Below are 25,240 nucleotides of genomic sequence, written 5' to 3' on the forward strand. Positions count from 1 at the left end.
CATTGGTAAATATGTACTCTTCATTCATGAATAACAACAATAAAAAGGAAATAAACATATAAGAATTAAAAATTTGATGCATTTTTATACACATAGTTCAAGCCTTGCCTGTGCGCACACGAGAATATTTCGCAAGACTCAAATTTTCCTGCTCTTGCACTAATGTCGAATATGTACATCCACAGCGTAATAAAACTGCATAGGTGCACGCACTCAAGAAAACTGTGTGGTTTGTGCTTGTCAAAAAAGCACGGCGTGTGACAGACTTCCGCTAATCTTCATCTTATCGCCAACCAGAGGCGTTTTTGCGAGTGCCAAAAAAAAAAAATGCAACAGAAACGCATGCATGGCTGCATCCATCCTATGCGCACTGCTGTGAGCATAAACGAGCGAGAAAGAGACGGTTGCCATTTGAGCGATTAGTAACGAGATAGCCATCAGTTTTGCAAGCGCAAGAAGCCGAAACCGCCCGCGAAACAAAATCCGAACTGCCACCCACCCACGCACGCGCCAATGTGCGAACGATAGTATATAGACGTGCGGGAGCAAACTAGCGCTAAAACAAACCATGCAACGACAACCAAGAGAGGGAGACGCGCGAAAAAAATTCCCTGCATTCCCACATAGTGGCAGCACATGACAAAAAAGAAAAAGTTACGAGATTATTGCGCTTTTTAAACGTACAGCCGACGCCGTAAATATACATCATCGACCATTTTCTGACTTGTTCGCGACGCCGTATATTTGCGTCATTTACCCTCAAAGGATTAAGGAGGATAACATAGAAGTTTAGCAGTAAGCTATGGACCTTGCAACAAGCAATAAAACAGAAAATGGCAGGCATGACATTAAACGAGGTAGCAAGAGGATGGAAGATCAAATGTGCATAGATATTCTAGCTGAGGAGGAGGAAGTGCACCACACTTATAGATAGACAATCATGTCCTTCTGAGATCCCTTGCACACTATACAGTCAAACCTCCCTGTAATGTGTTATCTTATATAGCGCAACAAGTGAAAAATTGTCTCACCACTGTACAGTGTGCTGAAATATGTTTGTAACACCTACCAGATATTACGAAGGTATTTTTTTTTGTGAGATGCAACTTCGGTTCAACTTTATTGCCCATTCGGTTCGGGGCTTTTTAAAGTAAACTTGTAAGCAATCATGTAAAATGTTTTTTCCGGATATGAAATTAGTTGAATGTGGAACTGTATGGAAGTCGCTCAGTAACTTACTCTCCCTGAGCTGTCAGGAAAATTGGCACTAATTTGGGTCGCCACGGATGACAAGAAGTAACCTTGAAGTGCCTTTAGAACAATTTGGGATGAGAGGAAAGTTCCAGATGCAGCTTAGCAGCAGCAGCAACATGGCAACTGAGCACACAATGTTGCATCTTCCTACTCAGTCTTCCGGCAAAGGAAAGCATTTTTTCACTATATCAAATGCAAGGAGACAGTCACTTTCTTCATATACAATGGTGATGATGCTTTACTTATCTAACCATGACATATGAACTAAAGCTAGCTTTTCTGTGTTCGTAACGTAACAGGTAATAAGAACCAACTTGAAAAGCTGTTATGTGCCTGAGCTGTCTTCAGATTTCAAGAGGATGTGAATGAAAGATAAAGCATGGATAGATATTCTAGCTGAGGAGAAAAGGGGAGTCGGGGCAAATTGTAGAACGCACAGAATTAGGGATCCATTGAAGCGGTGGAATGGGTGCTGCAGGAAGTAAAATGCAGTGGTGAGATTAGAGACTACATAGTCTCAGTTGAAGCAGAACAGTACATCTATGTAGCTTGTTGGTTTCAAGGATGTACAGTCGCCGACTGTTTATTCGGACCTCACGGGGACTCGGAAATGTCCGAATAAACAGGTGTCCAAAAAAGCAGATTAAGGAAAAAAAAGAAAAAAATCCTTTATTTCCACGCACTTATTCGGGCTCGGCAGTAAGCTTGAAGAAATCGTGAATGCGCCGTTGCACACTGTTCTCCTTACGCGCAATCAGGTAAGCCTGAATCTCGGAGAGGGTCTTACGGTCACTATAGGCGGCTGAAAGCACAGTCACTGCTTGTACACGCTCCGCATGCGATGGCAGTGTAGCACATGGTGCGCCATCTTCCGACTTGGAGTCTTCGTCCGGCGGTGCAGCAGAAACCTGACGAATGATCTCGCCGTCGTCGAGTTCTGCGCATGTCAGTACAGCAGTGTTAGCACCTGTGAAACTGTCAAATGAGATGGCGTCCAGAATCGCAATGCAACCGCTGTGCAGGTCTCCGCAGAACATTTTCGGCACCAGTGGGGAGACATCAGAAGGCGACAAATCCTAGGCCTCCTGGCACCCGCTTGCCGGCATACCCCAGCGCAATCTGCGTGGGCACAGTTGACGTCATTACACAATTGACGCGATGTTTCGGCATGCCGCGTTGGATCACCGCAACCTCGACAGCACACCAAGCAAACACCACCACGCCGTCACGCTGACACCAGTCACACAAACAAGAAATGTGGCCTACTCACAGCGTTGTGCACGAAGAAACAAACAAATTAGGTGCTACATTTTCTTAACATGGCTTACTAAGCTGAGACCAGAACTGCTGTAGCAACTCTATCAAACCAGGCAGAAACGATGATGATGAGCAGAGATTTCCAGTAGCGCCACTTCGTGGGGCAGCAAGGAGGCTCCGTTCAAAACAAAAATGTCGTTCAGCAAGTCGAACCATGCACCGGTCAGAGTCGGTGCATGGTGCTTTTGATCGAGTTGGCTCGAGGTGTGTCCAAAAAATCAGACAAGAGGTTGCAAGGTGTCTGAACTTTCGGCATTGATATACATTATGGTCTACGGGAGAATGGCGGTGCTGCGAAGCAGACTGAATAATCGAGCATGTCCGAATTTTTGAAGTCCGAAAAATCAGTCGGCGACTGTACCCTCTATACCTGCTTTTCATTACATGCAAATGGACTTTGTCAGTTCACATATTTGAGATGACTTTTCACAATAAATGCGGTGTGAATTGTGTTTTTCAAAGCTCAGAGCTTACTGCGTCAATTAGTCTCACCGATTAGCACTTGATTTGTAATTCACTGCTAAAGAGACAAATCATCTTTGTTTCTTTCATTCATACTTCAAGGCTGCTTGCTGTCCTTCGGTCCTCTTTTTCTGGGTCAATGCTTGTGCTCGCCTTTGACCTTATACATATATACTGCTTATTGATGTACTAAGAATTCGTCGATTGATTTGGTTGATTGATTTGGTCGATTGACTTTGTGTGTTCCAGGGTACAAACTGCAGATTACGTTTACATACATCATCCCCCTGCACATTGTCACCGTCACGGCCAAGGTCACCGAACCTCATGGTGTCTCAAGTGGTGTCTCTGCAAGGTAGGCTTTTTTTTTTGAGTGCCATATCAGAGAGTTATAGCTAAGCGGGTTTACGGGCTAACGGGCCCATCAGGCGTGCAGAGATGGCAGCGGAGCGCCGCACGAGAGGAAGAGCTTTAGCTCAGCGATCCCTCGCTTGGTCAAGCGGAGCGCCTTGCTGCGCCACCTGTCGAACAAGGTTGGGGTTGCTGGGAAAAGATGAGTACGCTCACCTCAGGTGCTTGATTGCAGTCATCCACTCCAAATCGTCGCCAAACAGCCTCATTGCTGAAGCCTCTCGCAGGATACAGAGGTCCTCTTCAGGGCTGAAACATCTCCGAGGCCTTTTCGCCTACAGGCAAACCAGCGCCGCCACGCCTGAAGATGACGCTGACGAGATGCCACTGCTGTTCGTGCGCATAATTGCCATTCGCTTCGCGAAAATGCTTGTCCACTGTGCGCGCTCCACTGTAGAGAGGATATCAGCGAGCAAGCAGTGCACTCCATACAAACAGTGGCTGCCCCAGCATACCACACATGCGCAGTGGTGTCTACACTGGCCTGATGGGCCCACTCAGCTATAACTCTCTATTAACTGTGCTGCCATTGCAACTCATTATTTTTAACCATCTTTTTCTTTGTGTAGTGCCTTAGTCTATTCCACAAAGATAGGCCCTTCTAAAGAAATGTTCATCTCTTGCAGACAACATTGTCACTGTTACATTATGTAAGATAAGTGAATTCGATGAACATTTCCGCAAAGGGGAGTTACAAGCACTTCTACATATCCTAGAAATGGAGTCGCACTGTGGCGCACGTTAATGTGCCATTTTTGGCCCATAACAGTCGATCCCAGAGATACCAAACATGGTCATATCGAGTCGTTGTCTTAATAGAACAATTGTAACATCCTCTTTAAAATCCTATGCTAAGGTTTGGTGCTGTGCTACGTGTGTATTGAACTCCCTATCACCATCGCATTTGACATATAGAACACCAGATCATGTTGTGGCAAAGAATGCTTTGCATTAAAACCTGGTCCTGTGTTCACTTGTCTCCGCCTTTGTCTGGATGATCCTAAATATATATTGTCTGTAATCTTCTGTTTGAAAATAAGAAGGTGCTTACAATGCATGTTGTTTCTTTGCCCTTCCTTGCCAGCCCAGCTATGTTCCCGTCCACGATTCTTGACAACTTGTTTGGTGATGACAATGGCCTCTGTTCTCCGAACCCCGCCAACCATTTTCAGCTCAAGAAAAATGGGTGAGATGTCATAAATGCTTCACATTCACTTCTCATTGCTCCTTATAATCTTATAGTCATGGCGTGGGATGGCATCCTTCAAGTGCATAATCTGTGCATTGGAGCTCAGAAAAGCATTTGAAAATGAGATAAGGGCTGCACAAAGAGGGATTGAATAGAAAACTACGCATGTAATGTTTTGGGACAGGAAGACAGTGTTATAGGTGAGAAAGAAAATGTGGGCAGCTGATATTCTAATTTGAGATTCCAAGGGAGGAGGGCAGTTAGGCAAGTCATGTGATGTATAGAGCTGATAATTGGTGGTCTGTTACCATATCAGATTGGGTTTCAAGGAAAGGGAAACATAGTTGAGGGTGGCAGAGGATTATGTGGTGCGATGCAATTGGTAAGTTCGCTGCTCCCATGTAACTCTACACCGTTTAGATCATGTGCAGCGAGTCTGGCCGTAGCCTGCCAGGCCTTAGGACAGAGTGTGCTACTAATATATCTGTGCGTCTTCAGCACAGGTGTGTCAAGGGATGCCCATAGAGAGGGGCATAACCCCTCTCCAGCATCCTCTCTACCCCTGTACGTCTCTTCAGCCATGTAACGTTCACCTGACATGATGGCCAAGATTATGTTCACCTTCTCATGCTTATTAAGGAGCAATGACATCATATTTGGAGCACTTCATTTTTCTTTTTTTGTAACTGGAGATTTATGCCCAGGAATAATGCTGACAAGCATTGAGCACCCTAAATAGTTTACTATAATATACTGAATTCTTCAAATCACTTCTGGTTTCAGCACCCAGGAGGTGGGTGTGTCATGACACCATGATATACAGTTAAACCTCGTTATAACGAACTTCAATGTAACAAAATTGTGGATTTAATGAAGTATTTTACGTTTCATAACCTCTTGTCCATATAACACCATGTACAGTAGAACCTCGTTAATTCTAAGTCCTTCAGACCGCGAAAAATCATCAAACTAACCGGGTTTTTGAATTATCAAAACTGGACGAAAAACGAGAAATAAACGTACGAAATGTGGCTGTATCAACACTGCAGCTTTATTTCACCTGAAAAACGGTCACTTGAAGTACCGTATTTACACTATTCAGGGTGTCTACCAACCGGGAAAACCGGGAATTCTCAGGGAATTTGAACAATCTGGAAAAACTCAGGGAAAACTCAGGGAATTTGTGCTTCTATCAGAAAAAATTAGCTGTAACTTTATTGAAAGGGAACGAAAGTTGTGTTAATGCTGACTCCAGTAACAGAGGAATCGAAACGAATCGTCATTGACGCCGTGTCATCGGAACGATGTATTGCCAGAATAGTTAACGACCGATTTTCTAGACGCCCGATTTTTCGGACATGCCGGATAATTTGCACAGTTTTGCGGCACCACCACGTACTCCATATAGTCAGTGTATATTGCCATGACTGCAGGTCTGAAATGGTATTAATCAAAGCCGCCACCGTCGCAATTTTGATTATCTCGCCGCCTCGAACCGGCACTCTCGCAGGCAGATCCGCTGGCAGCCGTAACCACCACCGCGGCAACGTTAGGCCTAGCTGCTTCTACGTTCGCTATTAAGCTTCTTGCCGTGCGGTGCCGTGTTTTTCATTGAAAGAATTCGCCGCTATCACCTATGGCACCGACTCCGCCTTTGTAATCCTCGCGATTGGCTTTGAAGCTCGCAGAGCACAGCGCGTTGCGTAATGCCAGTCACCGAAAGTTAGCTTTGCCTCAGTACATTAGTGTTAGGCGGTGAAGCATAACAAGCGTGGGAAGGGGGCAATTGTCACGGGACACAGTATGTATTCCTTAATTACACATACGTGCACCCCGTCTCCTGTCACAGTACAAGCCCTGATATACCTAATAAGCGTACTGGCAGGCCTTCAGAGCTTTTTCAGACGTGCCTGTGGTAATTTTAGCCCTTAAAGGCAGTTAAGGACATGCATTAATTTTTTTCAGACTGCCCGTTTTTTTTTTCATTTTTTTTTTGCGGCCCCTCGGAAGTCCGAAAAATCAAATGTTGACTGCACAGCTGACCAAGAGGATGCTTCAGATGATCCATGTCGTGAAAGCGTGGTAGAAGGAGGATGAGAACAGAAAGGACCGACGCACTGAGGAATTAACGGGAAAGGAAGGGTGCCGCCACCTTTTTGAAGTAGCTTGAGCTAAAAAAACTAAGTGATGGCTGACGCTGAGACACAGGTGTCCCTCATCCAAACTAAAATAAATTGTTTAAGCAGTGAAACCCAACACTGAGATGTTGTGTATGGGCTGAGAGTATGTCAGGACAGTTGAGGTTGACTTCCCAGCTGCTGAGAGAGAACCTTAGTTGTGACAAAGTTCAGGACCTCATACAGATGAGCTTGCTATCAGTTGATAGAAATAGCTGATATTAAAAAATATTTACTTATGTATCGTATTTGAAAATGTTCGACTCAATTTGGAATGGGCTTAACCATTCCTTTCGCTGTGCATTTTACTAACACCTTCCTTCTGTTTTCTTTTTAAATAAAATAGATATTACTCCTTACTATTCAAACTGGATTAAGTAATTTTTTTGTTTCAGCATGCTTACTAGAGAGTGACAGCATCGGGTAACGTGGTGTCAGCCTGTCTTGACATGAAACAAAGTTCTGGCTCATTCAGGGAATTTCGCAAAGGTGCTCAGGGAAAACCTGCAAAACTCAGAGAATTTGGAAATGTCAACTTGGTAGACACCCCGACTATTGTAAGGCGGCTCGAATGTAAGTCGACCCCCCCCCCCCCCCCCCGTATCGTGTGACAGGAAAAAAAAAAAATAAGGAAAGCATACTTGAGGGCGCATTCGATAATGAAAATTTATTAGTAGCTGACATGGTCACTGGACTACTCATCTTCACTAGTGCTGCCATCGTCATCGTTGCTACGGTCCCACAGTGTGTCGTCGTCCCGCAAAATTTCACATTTGGCAAACGAGTGCACCACGACATATTGTGGAACAGCAGCCCATGTCGAATGCACCCAACCACACACCCGTCAGGGAGGCTCTTTTGACAGGTCCGGTTGGCGTCCGGTGGCGTCTTCTGCCGCCAGCCACTCGTACTCACAGCGGAGCAGGTCCTTAAAAGGCGAAGATCTGGGCTTGTTTCATGACCATGTCGGACTTCACTGGCAGGGACCGATTGCGCATTTAAGCGACGTACGCTGCAAGCTTAGCCTACAGCTCCATAAAGCGTCCAGACTTCGGCACGTGGGAAATTCCTCACTTGCCCTTACAGGTGAAAATTTCGCTTCGCTGCAATCGCCACTCTCGCACCACCCGTTCAGAAACATCGAACTTGCGGCCCGCTGCGCAGTGATTTGTTTCTTCGGCGTAAAGGATGGCAGCCCTCTTGAATGCTGCTGTGAACGAGTGCCGATTGATTAGTGGGCTTGGAGCACTCATGATGACTGAGGAAGCGTAGAAGTAGCACGTAGCTGGCAGTCAAGTGGAATGCGTCAAACCAATGCCTTTCGTTAAACTATAGAGATAGCTAAGCGCGACAGGCAAAGAAAAACCTGTGAGTGGTGTCTGCTCTTCCGTGAACTACCGATGCTCCCCACAAGCGCCGCCGTACTGAGGGTGCTGCCGCGAATACAACAGCGGTGCTTCCATCAACTATTGACACCCCCTCATGAGTGTTGTGTGCACTGTAAAACTCTCAAAAATGTTTAAAAACCCTTCCGGAAAGTGAACAAGCATGCGGGATAGCGAAAAGCTATGGGTAGGGCGATAGAGCAAACATAAATTCTAACTACGTTGTAGCTCCCGTTGGTCTCTCTTTTTTGGCGGTGCCATGTTTCGGTTTCGATTGTAAGTCGACCCCCCACTTCAGATCTTCAAATTTAAAGAAAGTGGTCAACTTACAATCGTGTAAATACAGTAGTCATAGATGTGTGACTGCTTGGCGCGGTAGTTAGCCGCACCGTAGGTTGCGTCCTCCAGTCGGCTTACTGTGCACAGCAGTTCACTGTTACTGCCGCTACACTCCACAACACTGCGCACAACGTTCAGCGGAAACAGAAAGTTGATTTAGAGAGCTGCCTGGCTGCCAATCTGGCAACTATACTGGCCTCAGAGACTGGCACACTATTTTTTTTTTTTTTTTTTTGCTGATCGCAGAGGCCATGGTTTAAACTGACATCATATCTGGATATGGGCACGCTGGCTGTTCAAATTATCCGGCAAAATTTGCAATCAACCTGTTGGGACTGCCAAAAACCTTCGAATTACACTGGATTTCGAATAAACCGAGTTTGAATTAACGAGGTTTTACTGTATTTAGAACCTCAATATAACGAGTTGTGTTTGTATGCGATTTCAGTGTAACAAAATTTCACTGCCACCGTAAGGTAATGCCGAGACAATACATTGAAACTTCCGCAGATGCAGATGGTCATTTAATTGAATTACTAGGGACGGCTTGTAAGTGCACCGCTTAAATTATGCGCTGCACAACAAGAGCGACCGCCAAAGCCGAGCCGCATCATGTTTCGTATAAGGTCCAAGTGCGATAAGATCCTTTTGTGCCTGACGCACTGTGTGCTTTAGGTGCGAGTGAAATTGTGCGAGGGTGAGACAAGAAGTTGGCTTTACGAGTGCCGCCTTCCTGTGCAAACAAAGGAAAAGAGGGGAAAGGGAGCGAGGTTCTGGTAACGCAATCCAGCGCACACAAGGGCACTAGGGGGGGGGGGGGGCTAAGTTTTTGCACGTCTCGATATCCGGCGCACATCTCGGCTGTGGCTGCGCATGACTGTAAGCACAGCTGAGTGCACACGCAGCCGTGCACCATGCTTTTTGCACCTGTACAAAGAGTGGGGGTGCCGAGACAGCGTGGCATCATGGAGGCTGTCTTCCAGCGCGTATAGTATTGGAGATTGCGTAATCTCAAGCTTCCCATTGCGGGCGATGCTATGAGCTGTGGGGGCAGAGTGCACACGAGCGTGGCTGGCTTCGCTTAATTGATAACACCTATTTAAATATATCGTCGACATGGCATGAAACCGCATCATTCGTTGCCAACTCCCAAATTCATCGAAATGAATTGTTTTCTCATTCAAGTTTGCTTTTTTCAATTGCCCGACAATTCGGAAAATTCTGCGGCTTCTTCCAACACGTGAAAAAAAATAAAAAATCGATCGGTGACTGTACTTTATTGCATAAAAGGTCGAATTTCAGTACAACGAAATTTCAATATAACAAAGCAAATTGCCAATTTTACCGACTTTGTTATATCATCAAGCTTTAACTGTATTGTTTTGCCCCATTCCTGCAATTGCTGCAGCTGCCAGATGCGAATGCAGTCAGAACAACTGTTTGTAGTAGAGCATTGCATGGGCTCGGGTGGACCTGAAATCCTGGGCCTGGCCTGCGGGCTGGGCCAGGCTGTCCGAAGCATATTTCAGTGGGCCCAGACCAGGCCCTGGATTGAAGCCATGGGCCCGGGCCAGACTAGGGCTCGTGAATGGGCCTATATGGATATATATATATATATACTGTCAAACCCACTTATAACGGTACCGGTTTTAACAATATATCGCTTAGAACAATGAAAAGCTGTAGCAACATCAACTTTTGCGCATCTTCTATGAGGAAATAACTCGCTTAGTACAATGTTTCCGTGCCGTATTATCGAAGGATGAAGTCTGGCTGTCCGTGCTGAAAGGTAATGGAATGCGAAATCCTTGAAAAGAAAAAGTTAAATGTGAGCCTCTGCACGATGGCCCACCACCCCAACTGCCGCCACGCGCTTCTCTTTATGAGAGATGCATGCCAGCCCCGCGCGCATCTCTCCCATCACCCTTCCACCCCTCTGAACACGAATGGGCTGTGTTCATAGCTCTGCATCGCGCAACCCTCCGAGACACGAGTGGGCCACACCAACTGCACTGACAACACTGCCGGTGCCACATGGCACTGCTCTCAGATTGTTTGTAACTGCTCGCTGGGCGCTCGCTGGTCCCTCACTGTTGGTTCTTTATTCTATGACGTTCGTACTGCGCAATTCTGCTAACGGATTAAGTCGCTCATGCTTGTCTTAGTTCGTTGCGTTGAAGTCGTTCTTGGCCACAATGTTTCCCAGCCTTGTTTGACTTGCCGCCAAAACGGAAGATGGCTGCTCCGCCAGCTGATCATGGGCAGTGCACGACGTGGCCAGTGAAAAGAAAGCGCACTGCTATAGATTTAGAAATGAAGTGCTTTTAACCAATGAGGTGATCGTCGCAAACGCGCTTGCGTCGAATAGAAACAGTGATGGCCACGACGGCAGCGACTACGCGGTAGGGCAGACTGCCTCAACATTGTCTCCGCAAGAGGTCCTGTAGACAATTCAGTTCCTCGTGGGCTTGTTTTCGCAAAGGGCCTTCCGCTTCACTACGTGGAGCACCTGGATGGCTTGGAGAAAGATGTCGGCAAGCTTTGCGTAAAGAAAGCAAGGCTGACGGATATGCGGTTTTCTCGTGCAAGCCAGTGGAAAGTATGTGGCGAAATACTTGTGGCAATCACGTCCCAGTGTTTATACAGTGAAACCTCGTTAAACCGTAGTCGGCCGGAGCTCGGAAAAAGTACGTACTAAACGGTAGTACTGTTTAAGCGAAATAGCATGAGATCGCCCACTTATCTGTCTAAAACGGAGCTCAGAGAGAGTGCGATGAAAGGGGAAAAACATGCAGTATTTATTCACTTCGCGGGACGTAAATGTTATTTTCGTTTGATATCGCGGCGGCCTAGCACGACGACAGCGGCCTCAAACTTACTGAAGCTGCGTGCCAGCTTCTCAGCCAGCTCCCCCCGGTAGTTCTGAACTTAGTGTCACACATTACTTCCCCCCTCTTCTTTGGCTTCTGGATTGGATTGGCGCGGCTCGCTACGTGCTTGCGCGCGCTTTTCCGAGCGCAGATTGGTGTGCGCCTGGTTCCTGCACTAGGCTGTTATGCGATCGCTTTTTCGAGCGCAGATTGATGTGAGCCTGGTTTCTGCACTAGGCTTTTGCACGATCGCCTGCTTTTTGCACTGGGCTTTCAAAAGGCGAAGTGAGCGTCGCTTACTGCAGGCGGCAAGTGATTTGGCTCACGTACTACGTGAGCGAAAACATAGGCACGTGGCTCATGAAGGAGATGACCGGCGACTTGCTTAATCTGTCGGACCATGTCATCGCCGACTGGAGGAACTACGCTCGTGAGGTCGTGCGGGACGAGCTGCTGGCGCGACCCCCACTCAGTGGCCCCGGGAGGATTGTGCAAATTGATGAATGCCTCCTTCGCGGCAAGCGAAAATACAATCGAGGCCGCCTGATGACGGGCGACAACGTTCCGCCGAGCCGCCAAAATTACGGCGGCGTTGCAGATCGTGGACCATGGGTATTCGGCATGATCTGCGTGACCACCGGGGAGCTCCGACTATTCAAGGTCGACCGACGAGACGCGGCGACGCTAGGCCCCATTATTGCAGCCAACGTTGAACCGGGAACCACCATCCACAGTGATGAATGGGCCCCATACAACTGCATCCCGAACTTGGTGGGGGCTAACGGAGCAAGACTGAATTTGCAATGGGAGGCTGTTAACCACAGCATGAACTTTGTAGACCCAATCACGGGCGCTAACACCCAGAAAATCGAAAGCTACTGGCAGAAGGTGAAGCGCTACCTCGACTCCGCCGGCTACAGGGTGACTACAGCTTCTCGAGTCGCACCTGATATGGCTATGGTGGGCATCGATTAATGGGCACATGCGCTGCAAGGACTCGTTTCTGCGTTTATTAGAAGCGATCGCACGGCGCTACCCAGTGTGACATAGTAATGGAAAATAAAGCGCACTTTTCTGACCCTTTGCTTTTGTATGAATGTTTCGCGGCATTGCTGCGCGCTTCCATACACGGTAGGCCCGCGGCGCTGCACTTCCGCAGTAAGCGACGCTCACTTCGCCCTTTGAAAACCCAGTGCAAAAAGCAGGCGATCGTGCAAAAGCCTAGTGCAGAAACCAGGCTCACATCAATCTGCGCTCGAAAAAGCGATCGCATAACAGCCTAGTGCAGAAACCAGGCGCACACCAATCTGCGCTCGGAAAAGCGCGCGCAAGCACGTAGCGAGCCGCGCCAATCCAATCCAGAAGCTAAAGAAGAGGGGGGAAGTAATGTGTGACACTAAGTTCAGAACTACCGCCCCCCTCCTCTCGGCAAACACTCGTACGGCAGATTCCTCGTTGGCGTTACGTATTCTCCGTGCACGCGCGCAGTAGTGCTGCATAAGTCCCGGGGCGCCTTTTTCATTGCCGGGTGCCGGAGTTCGGAAAACTTTTCGTTTGGAATAGTTACGTTATCGCGCCCCTGTTCTCCTTGCGACGATCGCATTCATGAGGCTGACGTAACGCGCAGCTTCTGCCACTGTCGGGCCTGAATAGCCCGTGCTGTCGCTTTCCGTGTCGTCCTCATCACTGTCGCTAGTTGACACTTCGGAAACAACAGCGGCAACGATGGTGAAAAGTCGAACCTCGTAGCCGACATCTCTTCGCGGTCGCAGCAGCGCTGCCGAGCAACTTCGCATTCCAAATGCCACACACTATAGTCAACAGCAGATCCATATCGCGGGCCAGCGCCGACTTCTTCGTGTCACGTTCGGTAGCACGGACGATGTCTAATTTTTCTTCTATGCTGAGCACCCGGCGTCTTTTTTTATCCTAGCTTCGGCATGACCCGAGTCCTCGCTTGCACGACGCCACAACGCTCTCCGGCACGGCGTCCATGCGGCGTCGAAATGATGTTGATGTTGATGCGGCTTCACGTGCAAACGCACAGGGCGCTTGGAGGCCGTTGTACCGATCTCTGAGGCTTGTTGTTCTGCCGGGCCGCCCGATGGAGACGACGCACCGCCGTGTTCGCGCGACGAAAAGTGGAAACACTACGTTTTAACCGATGCGTACGCAATAAGCTGGTACGGTTTATGCGGATACAAAATACATTATGTTCAATGGCCGCTGAGTCGGGGAATTGACTTTACTACTTTTAAACCGAAACTACTGTTTAAGCGGGTACGGTTTAACGAGGTTTTACTGTACTGGATTTCTCAAGCTGAGATGCTGCTGCAGCAATCTTCCCGCATCTTTTAAAAGGCGCCTTTTGGGGCCACCAAAGCTGCGCCTCGGCGGAGCTCGTATGTCACTTGCAGCCCGTGAATCCTCTTTGCAGTTATAGCAGTGCCATTCTTGAGCACCCGACAGCTGCAGCTTGTTAACAACATGTGAAATTTCATTGATTTTAGACACCAGCTGTTCATAATTGCCACATCGTAAACCTCGCAAGCTCTGGAGGGCTGCTTTCGAATCACATAATATTGCCCATTTGGTAGGCGGTTCTTTTTCAATGTATTCGACAGCAGCGCAAAGAGCGGCCAGTTCGGAACCTGTAGATGTCATTACGTGTGAAGTCTTAAACTTGGTGACGACTGATTGAGATGGTATAACAATTGTATTATTTGCGAAAACCACGATGTGATTATGAGGCAAGCCATAGTGGGGGACTCCAGATTAATTTTGACCACCAGTGGATCTTTAACGTGCCTCCAGTGCACGGTACACGGGCTTAGCTAAGTAATGAACGCCCAGGCCCGGGTCGGGGCCTGGGCTGGGCTTGGTCATGTACACCCAGTTTGGGCTGTGCTTGGCCTGGGCTGGGCTCGGGCTCCATAAAGCGGGCCCAAACCGGGCCTGAGTTGCGCCCAGTGCGGAAAATCAGGCCCTTGCAGTACTCTAGTGTTTTTTATCAGCATTGTTACACTTAGCTGTAATACTGCGCAGTGTCAGCAAATTTTGCTTTGTGTTGTGATGTCAATATAATGTCAACGCCAGGTCTACAATTTCGAGACCAAATTTAGTATCAAATTTTTTATCTGATAAGTGTTCCCTGTCATTCATGATTGATTAGTGTGCGAGAAGTGTGGTAGAGTTTCAACAACTCTGACAATAAGGGTCAATACTTCTTTAATGTGCTAACGCAACAGTATTTAAAGGTCTTCCTTAAGTTTGAGCAGCAGCAAACTAATACAGTTAAACGTTGATATAATGAAGTCGGCAGTTTGCTTTGCTATAAAAGAATTTGAGCTTTCATGCAAAAGGTACAGTCCCCACCCCATAAGATGGATTTTTTTTTGGCATTGAAGAGGCCGCAAAATTTTTCTAATTATCAGTCTGTTGGAATTTCAGTAAGAAAGTACATCATTTTGTTCAATTCCACCGTCAGCGGCAAAAGATACAGTTTCATGCCGTGTCAACGATATCTTCCCATTGGCAATACCAAGCGGCGCTAGCCACACTTTCGGGTCTGCACCGTCCCCACGGCTGATGGTGTTGCCCACAGTGGGACAACGCTATCATGAAAGTGCCGGCAACGGGCAGCGAACGCTTTGTCTGCCACTTGAGATTGCACAGCCTCTAGCACTAAACGCACTGGGAGACAGTGCACTATGCCACGCCATTTCAGCTTTCCCAGTCTTTGCATACGTGGCAGATTACCTCTAAAACGGGGCGCGCGGACTGTCTATGCTCTCAGCCACATTGACACCCTTGCGCAGCCACAACCACACTGGAAAAAGAGGTGCACGCCAACTTGCCACTTCACTTCCCCTACTCCTCCCCCCCCCCCCCTGCCCTTGCACATGCTTGACCGTGTTCCAGCAAGCTCACTCCCCTCTCCACCGTTCCCCTTGCTCTCATGAGAAAGTCATCAAGCCACCATCGTTCTCAACACAACCTTGCACACTTTCACCTGCACTCGAAGCCTACAGCAGTGCGCTGGATGCAATAGGATCCTTTCATACTTGGATATTATACGGAACATGACACTGCTCTGCTTTAGTGATCACTCTTGGTCATGCGGTGCATGATTTAAGAGGTGCATGCGTAAGCAGTCGCTTGTAATTCAACCATTTGACCGTCTACCTCCACGGAAGTTGCCATTTATTGTCTCTGTAGTCCTTCGCAGCAGCAGTGAAATTTCATTATATTGAAATTGTGTATAAACATACTCCATTATATTGAGGTTCAAAATACATGGTGTTCTATGGACAAGAAACTATAAAAAGTCGAATGTTATACCGAGAATTTCGTGATATTGAAGTTCATTACATTGCGGTTTAACTGTATTACAAGCAGATGTTTGCATCAAACAGCATAAGCAGATGTTATCTAGTATTCAAGAGGTTCACTGCTGGTGCCAGTCAGCTAATTACGAAGTGGTGTGTGAATATCGAATGTCATCGAATCGAATAGTGAACATTCCAATAATTGAATTCGCAAATCGAATATCTGCTATTCAATTTCTTAAATATTCAAAATACAGTCGAAACCCACTATAACAAAATCTAGCTACTACAAAATTATTGCGACAACAAAATAATTTCATATCCCCAGCGAACTCCCATAGGATTCAATGCATTTCGTACCTGTCGACAAGGAAATGTCGCTGTACTGCAATCCCCCCTCAATGAAATCTGCCTGAACGTAGCCCCACATATTACCTGCTCGTGCAAGGCTAGCAGGCTCCAAAATATGCTCAAGTGTGATTGCTTTGCACTAAAATTGCATGAAATACCACCACATTACATTTGCATGGTCGCCGCCATCTTTGTTTATAAAAACAACCAAGCACCAGAAGCGGTAATGCCGGAAACACGTCTCGGCCGCCATATTGTTTGTCGATCGCCCGTTTTAGGTGGCAGCATATTGCTACCTGCATGTGACGACAGTTTTTGCACACCTAGTACAGTGCGTAATGTGCGCCTTGGTGAGAAACATGCAGCAAAAGCAAGGAAATCCATGTCCCACTGACGGGGAATCGTTTATGGTGTTTGAGGTGGCGGTCGCAGCACGCAGCGCCACGCATCTGGTTGTGCGTGGCGCTGCATGTACGTGGCGCTGCATGGGTTGTACATTACTTGCTTCGAGAACGCCGGTTTTGGTGCCACCTGTCAGGCATCACCTGCAGATTCCACGCTGGACGCAGGTTTGCGCGAATGGGCCGTAATCTCTATCTTTAAGTAGCAGTCCCTGATTAGCATTGTGCAAACTTGGTGTGACCGTGAGGATTGTTGAATCTTTGCAGGTGGCAAATCACGTTGCCCCTGACAATGAAATGGAGTGGATGGCGCCTGCTCTTTACTGTTAGCACCATGTGCAGGCCTTTTCTCTGTTGTGCAGATTGACCTTACGATAACCCACGTGCCGTAAAGTTAGGATAGTCGTTCTGAATTTTAGAGAAAAACTAGAAATCAAAATTTTCTGTGCGATAAATAAAAAATTGCCACAAAACACAGCTTTACTATTAAACCTGAGAGCGTCATTAATTCATTCGTTTCAGAGGGAAAAATGCACTTGATTCTATTCAACAGAAATTGTATTGATAAAAATAATATTTTCCAGACCTTCGTAAACTAGAACTGAGTTGTAATCAGTGCTGGTATACTAATTTTGTGTTCCCTTTAATAAGAGTATGCCGTACTGTATGTCTTGATTTCTATGTACCTACATTACCGATAGCTTCCTATATTCTAGTTAAGCAAAGCTAGGGGACTCCCGAGTGTATGCAGCACCATATTTTCTTGCCCAAAATTTGTAAGCATGAAGTTTTGTGAAAAATGTTCTAATATTCTTTGTTTGATTCAATATTTGGCTTTCTTTTTCTTGATTCGAATCAGAATCTACTATTTAGTATTCGCACATGCCTACTAATCACCATTTTGCAGGTTGGAGGACTTCTCCGCAGTAGTGGCCGAGGTGGGCAAGGCTTATCGCTGGGCACAGCGCCTCGCAGGCCTGGAGTTCCTGCAGGGCTCCGGAGCCTCTGTGGTGGCCAGCCACGAAGTTGGACGGGCTTTTGTGGAAGAGTTTGCGCGCTCCATCACGGCCCGCTTTTCAGCTCGTGTTAGCCTTTACGAGCAGCTTCTTTCCCTAGGTGAGAAACACAGCCGTGGCACTGAAGCCATCTGTGTGTTCACAATGCTTCTGAGCAGAGCTCTATGTTAGTTGAGAATGCAAGGATTCATACTGTGCATGGCAGAGTTTTGGAAAAAAAAAACCTTGTGTGGTGACTTACCAATGCATAAGTGCAGGTTAGTTAATATTTTTGTACAACTTGAAAGAAAGAATTGTCATCTGCCTGACTGAGGCTTCAAATAAAATCCTTATTGGCAACTCTGAAATAAAGTTTTGCAGTCAATGAAAAATTCGCCCTCGTCCGGAGATCAAACCAGAGACAAATGCCTTTTCGGGGCAGTCACTCTCTACCATCTGATATAACCAGGAGGCCAGCAGGTCGCACAGTGAGGGCAAATTAATTGTCAACACAAAGAACGGAGGCAGTGAATGTGGCTAGTCAGTTCTGCAAAAACTGAACACTGATCAAGCAAAGATGTTTCAAGTATCGTGCGTGAGTTAGACAGGAGTACTGTAAAATCGCACTAAAGCGAAGCTGTACAAAAAACTGCAAAAATTGCAAGATAAGCGGAATTTCGAGATAAGCGAAATCACGAACATATAAGCCCGCTGACCACAAATAGACCGCATGGAGCCTTTTCTAAAGGCCACCAGTAGTTTTCTTTGTCACTTTGTCACAAATTGTGAAGCAGAACCATTCAATGCTGTGCTTGTTGTCTTCAAGGGCCAAGCTCAAATGCCCAAGAGGCGTTCTGAGTGCAAAAAGCGCAAAAGTGCAGTCTGTGTTCTTGCACATCTTAAACCTTTTTATGCGCAGTTTCTAGTTTTTTTTTTATTTCATCTGACTCGGAAGTCTTCCGTGAACAAAATAAATCTGACATTTTGTCAATGTGATGTCTGTAGCAGATTTTGGAGCAGTTTTCTTACAATGCGGAACACGTTGAACGCAGAACCCTCAAAGGGCTAAAAGTAAGGTGGCCAGTACATTTGAAGATGTACATTTGAAGATTTGAAGGTGTAACGTTAAGGGATAAGAAAGGAGCAGATTGGGTGAGGGAACAAACGCGAGTTAATGACATCTTAGTTGAAATCAAGAAAAAGAAATGGGCATGGGCAGGACATGTAATAAGGAGGGAAGATAACCGATGGTCATTAAGGGTTACAGACTGGATTCAAAGGGAAGGGAAGCGTAGCAGGGGGCGGCAGAAAGTTAGGTGGGTGGATGAGATTAAGAATTTTGCAGGGACGGCATGGCCACTATTACTACATGACCGGGGTATTGGAGAAATATGGGAGAGGCCTTTGCCCTGCAGTAACCAGGCTGATGATGATGATGATGATGACATTTGAATGCACATAGCGTTTGTCAGTATAATGGCTGCATACTTTTGTACAGTCTAATAAGCCCGTACAAAATTCAGAGACGGAATACGCTTTGATATGAATGACAAAGTGAAGCTGTTTGATACTGTAACTAATAAGCCTGTGCAAAATTCAGAGACATAATACTCTCTGATATGAATAGCGAAGTCAAGCTGGTTGATACTGCCTTTTATGAGGGATTAGGTAACCAAAATTTGTGGTTAGGGTCAAGGCATTTGGCCACCTCCCTAGAGACCTGTGCCTGCTGTCATGCTGTCCTAAGTACTCCATCCCGTTCGTTGCACTTCTCACATTTAAACTCTCCTGTGAACTGCCTGTAGTGTTCCTGTTACTGAACTCCTGCCCCACACTGTTTGCCTGTACGAACTGTGCAGAAAAAGGCCTGGTGCAAGTTCCTGCGTTGCTGGCAGATCATTTTCCCAGCAAAGTGACCTCGGTGCTGAAGCAGTGGACACAGGTGACCCATGCCGACATAGAGGTGAGCAGTAAGCTTCCCTTGAACTCTGGATGCGTCTGTTCTCGCTACTTTTCTTCGCCAATATAATCGTGAAGTCTGGCCAGCATTGGTAGGGCTTCTCATGTCTGATGCTTGGTGGCATGGCACAGGCATTGTTTTGACTCATGCCCTCGTGGAAACTGTTCTTTGGTAAGAGTAAAAGAAAGGAAATGGCTCACATGTGAGATTGCGTATCATGCTTGTGAACAAAAGTAGAATTCAGAATCCTGTGACAGAGTGTTGTTTGCAGCGTGCAGTAATTTTCATATGCCTATTTACCACTCGTGACTCCTTCCACTCTTTCCACTCATTTAACTATTTTGCATTACCACTGATGATTCTCTCTGATTTCATTGTAGTATTGTAGTGTTGCCTGTATTATAAGTTACCTTGTGACTAAAACTCCATGTGTAGCATTGTTACTATTCACACTTTGTATATCCTTTCTATATATTGTTCGTTAGTCTAAACCTTTGTATTCCACAACTGCTTGGGCCTAAAACATTGGCCTACACAATTCTATACATAAATATTTGCAATCAGTCAATCAATCAATCCATCTGAATACATTAATGAATAACTGAAGGAATAGATTTTTCTTTAATATGGAGGATATATTGGGAGGTCAACTGGCCCCTTTCGCCCCCTTATAGAGCTAGCCATGCATCACGTTCATTGTAGTTAAGGTATTGATATCACTTGTTGGCTACCTTACTTACCAATTTATAAACAGGACGTAAGCTGTCATTGTATCGTACATCTTCAAAGGGATAGTGCCAATCACATGCCATATTTAGGTACATCATTTTCTCAGTTCCGAAAAGTCTTTGTTTAGTAAAAGTGATGCTTTTTGCATTCTGGAACAACAGATGTATCTAGTTTGACTTGACATTTGTGTTTAGTGTAAGCCCAGTGTAAGCCTTCGTTCCCTAATACGTGTACTCTTTTTCGCTGTGCTAGTTGTTGCTGTGAGTTTTGCTTTGTAAGTACACTGGAATCAGTCTTGATAAACTGAAATCACTGCAACGGAACTGCTGCTTGAACTGAACACCATCCTCAAGGTTGGTTGGTTTTGTATTCATGCAATGCTCAAGCATTGTTTCTCAGTAAATAGAACTCTCGATAAACAGAACCAATTTCCCTGGTACCTTGAGGTTCCGTTTAAAGAAAGTCCACTGTAAAACCGAACCTTGATGTAATGAGTGTAGTGGACACGAATATAAAGAATGATCAAATGTAACAGAGTAAATCTGAAATTTAGTCAGCCATGCATATTCTACTGCTATAATGAAACTGAAAGCACTTGATACAAGGCAATATTGGTTATAACAGAGCAAATGTTTGTTCACATGCAGCCTAAAATATGGTTCTGCTAGTGAAAATGTCAAGTACTCGGAAAGATCAAATCAAAATGGCACATTTTGACACACATTCACGTCTTAGGCAGCAGCTTGGCTTACACACAGTCAGCAAAGCAATGTGTTAATCCCATGGGATCATATAGTTGCATGTTAACATCAGTGCAAAGTACATGTTTGTAGGTGCTCACGTGCTGCGTAACCAACAAGCCATCAAGATCGACAGGAGTTCACCTGCCTTTATACATTATGTTTTCCTTGCACTAGTCTGCGAACGGTTTTATTGATAACAGTGTCTAGAAATGCAATAAAAATCTGATATAGTGAAAGTATTTTTTACCAGATGTGGCTTTGTCACAATGAGGTTTGGCTGTATCACTTTAGGCAGAGTGGGTCACACTGGGCTTTGGCGAGGTTTCGACACAAGTGAAGCAAAGGAGCTGTCAGAAAACACAAACTTTAGCACGTTTTTTTCCCGAATCTGTTGAAGCTTGGTGCTAAAGCCTTATTATTAGTAGTAAAGGGGCATAGTGAGAAGTTGCGAGCACAGGTACTTGCTGGCCATGGCAAGGGAGCATAGCCTCTCTTCAAAAAAAGCTTTTTTTTTATTTTGTGCTGTATTCTCAGGTATTGTGCATATCTGCTGGTTGTTGAGAAGACGTCGCATTGTCGTTTCAGAGCCACCCATCGCACAAGGAGATGGAAGAGCTTGGCCTAATACGAGGGGATGAGCTCGTCTACCAGGCTGTGCTTCGCCGGGGATCTGGTACGAGGACATGCTTTGCAGAAACAAGGAAAATGCTCCATATCAGCAGTGAAATGCCGCCGTCCTGTTCTGTATGATCTTTTTAGTTAATCCTGAAAACCAAAGGGCTGGATTCAGCAAAATTACAAGAGAAGATAATTCATGCGGATGCAGTCGGCTGTAACATCCGGTTCATGTTCCGTGTGCATGAAAAACCTGTTTTCTTTTCTTTTCTTTTTTTCATTGTCCGACCGTTTGTGCTGTGCAATGTCCAAGGATCCTGGATGGCTTCACCTTTAAACAGTGGGCTACTTGTAAACCATGCTCCAGCTGCTTCACCTCTGAGGCTACATTCCAGAAATGACGACTGAAGTTGCCAAACCAAGCTAGAGAATACTTTCTAAAGTAATTGCATATAGCAGCACAAGCATTTGTTTTTCAAAGGAAATATGCATTTATTTACTTCTTGTTTTCGTATGGGCTGCACCTGATAAATTTGGACCCAAACATTAGAAAAAAGGTTCCGACCCTTGCTTAGTAATATATGGTGTTGCTTGAAGCCAGCTTTGAAAAAAATGCGTGTAAGGGCCACCGAACAGGAGTCCCAGTGGTGTCTTTAATAGAAGAAGATGCTGTTCCTTCTGGCTTCTGACTACGCACAAGGTTAGCAATGAGGTAACCATAACAAGTTATGGCAACAAGCCATATAAAAGCAGGCTCTTTCAAAGTACACCTGCCAACTCTCCCAAACATTTCATAAACTTATGAATTTGGGATCATTCGATGATTTTTCAAATGTTATGTTAATCCTGTGAAAAAGAAATTCTGTTTGCAAAAATGTTTTGGAAGATTTTGAAAAATGGGACAGGTGCAAAATTGCAAAAAAAATGCATATAAGAAAGAAATTGCAATGGCATCTGCACCACCCTGTTGTTGCCACGCAAGGCACTGTATAAAACACAGATTATACTTGTATTGATAGGTCTCTTTCAGAAAATTGCCAAAGCAGGTGAAATCAGCCAGAGCTAAGTCACTGAAAATGTCACTGTGATCTAAACACAATGTGTTGCTCCTTGTCAGTAGCTGCTGGTGCATGATACATCCCACCCCCCTCCCCCGCCATACTACCACTTCTGTAATGCTCATGGAATTTTTAGGAATTTTAGAGTTCACAGGTTAGCAGGTGTACAAAAGCCATGGGGCAGAACTGCTACTGCTGTTAAAAGGGCCACCAAGTTTCTGCTAATACAGTTAAACCTTGATATAATGAAATTCCCGATATAATGAAGTACTACTTAACTTTTTATAACTTCTTTGTTCATAGAATGCCATGTATACTGATCTACAGTATAACAAAGTGTGTTTATACACGATTTTAATACAGTTGACTTCTGTTAATTTGACCCTGACAGTACCGACGAAGCTGTTCGAGTGATCTGGTGGGTCAAATTAAGCCAGATGCAGAAAAAAAATGTCACACCACACCACTAATTCATTTGGCATTATTTTCCCAATCCTAACGTGCCCCCTCAACCAAACATATGCCCACTTTTTGTGCGTCTAAAGTATAAAACTAACATGGAAAGGGCGGCTAAGAGCATACTCTGCCTGTGTACCCTGATATTAATTTGGAGGTGATCTGCAGTGCCGAGATGTCCATGGCTTTGTGTGCACTCTCTTCCCGCACATTTAGCACTGGAGGGTGTGTAATTTCCCGTTTCAGATACATGTCGAAGCGAGAGGCAGATGAAGCATTCACTCCCCCTCTGCCTGCACTCTTCATGATAGCATCGTCCCACTGCGGGCAACACCATTAGTCACGTCAACAAAGTACACGCGAAGGTATTGCAGGCTTCGCTTCGTAACTCCAATGTGAAGACATTGTCGACACGGCATTAAACTGTATGTTTGCTCGCCAACTCTCAAATGCAACAAAATACTATTTATTTTTTTCATTCAAATTCGGTTTTTTCAGTTGCCCTATAATTTGAATAATATTATGGCCCTTTTCGTGTAAGACATATCTGTTGGCAACTGTACTTAAAGGGACACTAAAGGCAAATATTAAGTCTAACTAAAGGGACAGATTAGTGCTTGGGAATCTCTAAGGCGTCAATACTATTCGAGAAACTGAGGTAAATGCAGGACATGATTAGAGACTCCCCTGGGACATTCAAGCACTTAAATTCTCTCACTAGTACTCAACCACTCGTTAGAAAAATGATCATTGGATTGTATTAGAAAACGAAATAAAATGCTACTTATGCAGTCCTATTTCATTTTTAGAAGAAAGAACAAATTGAAATTACCCTTGAGAACGACGCGGGCGGTCGAAGTGTTTAGTTTTCGCTTGACTATGCGCCGCCCACGTTTTCGCGTTTCAGTACTTTCCTGATTGCATAGTGCCGTGCTGGTTTTGCTGGCTCGCGAAACTCCCACAAACTGCAAGTAGCAGAGAATTCAACTTCCATATTATGTCGTGGGATGCTCGAACTTATGTGGCTCGAACGGTCTATGCCACTTGACCAAAAAGCAGCTGCGGCGGCGAATCCATCGCTCTGTCTTGGCTCGGTGCCACCGTCTGCAGGCGCTGTTTTACTCATCGACGGCAGCAAAGGGCGGCGATGGCGTATGCAACGTCTCCACTCCCCCCTGTTTGGCGGCGGGAGATTTGAATTTCGAGAAAAGTATTCAGACCCATCAGATGCAATTTTCTCCTAAACTAAGTCCTTTCTTGGCCCAAAACAAGCGTTGCCAGGTTTCAGGAATGGTATTTAAAAGGTCCACGTCGACTTCTTATTTGCCTTTAGTGTCCCTTTAATTTAGCAAAAGGTTTGACTTCAATATAACGAAGTACCGATTTTACCGACTTCATTATATCGAGGTCTAACTGTACACCTGCATTTTCTTGGTTCTTACGACCCCTTCTCTCTTGCGTGCAGCCATGGTGAAGGCCTTGGTGCTGTTACGCGACAACTACCCGAGGGAGGCACCCCTATTTCTGCTGGTGCTTCAGCTGCGAGAGGAGTGCTCCAGCCGCGATGATGATGCCGTCAAGGTAAGCAGCACATAGTTTATCGTGCACTGAGCCTCACACAGACAATCCTGCACATGCAAGCAGCTCTTTATCTTAAGGTAAGAGGGAGTGGGAGGTGATTACAAAGCAGTTATTAATGGGAAGCATTCTTGTTCTAGTCCAGCCACTTTTAGGCCGGCAAGCCTATCTCGCCATTTTCGTAGGGCAATCTCGGTGACAGTTCAGTCTTAAGTTGTGTGCTCCTGGGGCCACTGGATATGCATCACAGGGTTTTAGTGTGATTGCAGTCTTATTATCTCGCCATTGCAAACATCCTGTCTTGCTTAAGGTAAATATAAACACTACAGCATATCATCTCTACTTAACCATTTGCTTCACACAAGTTACACTATGCATACAACCATTCTCTACAAATCATAATGCTGCACGTTATGTAGGTGTCACCTACAGTTGAGTCTGCCAAATTTTTGCGTTGCATTGCCAGGAAATAAAAAGAGAGACTCGCCTGAAGCCTATCCACTTTATTTCACGCTGTACAATTTCTCTAGTGTTTTTGTTACAAAGTAGAATTCCATTCAGCAGACAAAGCATGTCCCCGTGTGTCCTTTTCGGTGCTGTTGCTGACATGCATTTACAGTAG

The 25,240-nt window shown here is 45.6% G+C and overlaps 1 protein-coding gene across 5 annotated transcripts in view; it reads left to right on the plus strand.

Annotated features, from left to right (window-relative positions):
* thoc5 (THO complex 5) overlaps nucleotides 1-25,240 on the plus strand; it is a 122,696-nt gene that overhangs the window by 93,724 nt on the left and 3,732 nt on the right. For all 5 annotated transcript variants that reach the window (XM_070533760.1, XM_070533762.1, XM_070533761.1 and 2 more), the window contains 6 exons: nucleotides 3,283-3,388; nucleotides 4,529-4,630; nucleotides 17,392-17,600; nucleotides 19,339-19,442; nucleotides 21,497-21,584; nucleotides 24,506-24,621. In XM_070533760.1, coding sequence (XP_070389861.1) covers nucleotides 3,283-3,388; nucleotides 4,529-4,630; nucleotides 17,392-17,600; nucleotides 19,339-19,442; nucleotides 21,497-21,584; nucleotides 24,506-24,621 — 725 coding nt within the window. The remainder of the gene's footprint in view (nucleotides 1-3,282; nucleotides 3,389-4,528; nucleotides 4,631-17,391; nucleotides 17,601-19,338; nucleotides 19,443-21,496; nucleotides 21,585-24,505; nucleotides 24,622-25,240) is intronic.

This window comes from Dermacentor albipictus, chromosome 2 (genome assembly GCF_038994185.2).
Source record: "Dermacentor albipictus isolate Rhodes 1998 colony chromosome 2, USDA_Dalb.pri_finalv2, whole genome shotgun sequence".
Classification (NCBI taxonomy): Eukaryota; Metazoa; Arthropoda; class Arachnida; order Ixodida; family Ixodidae; genus Dermacentor; species Dermacentor albipictus.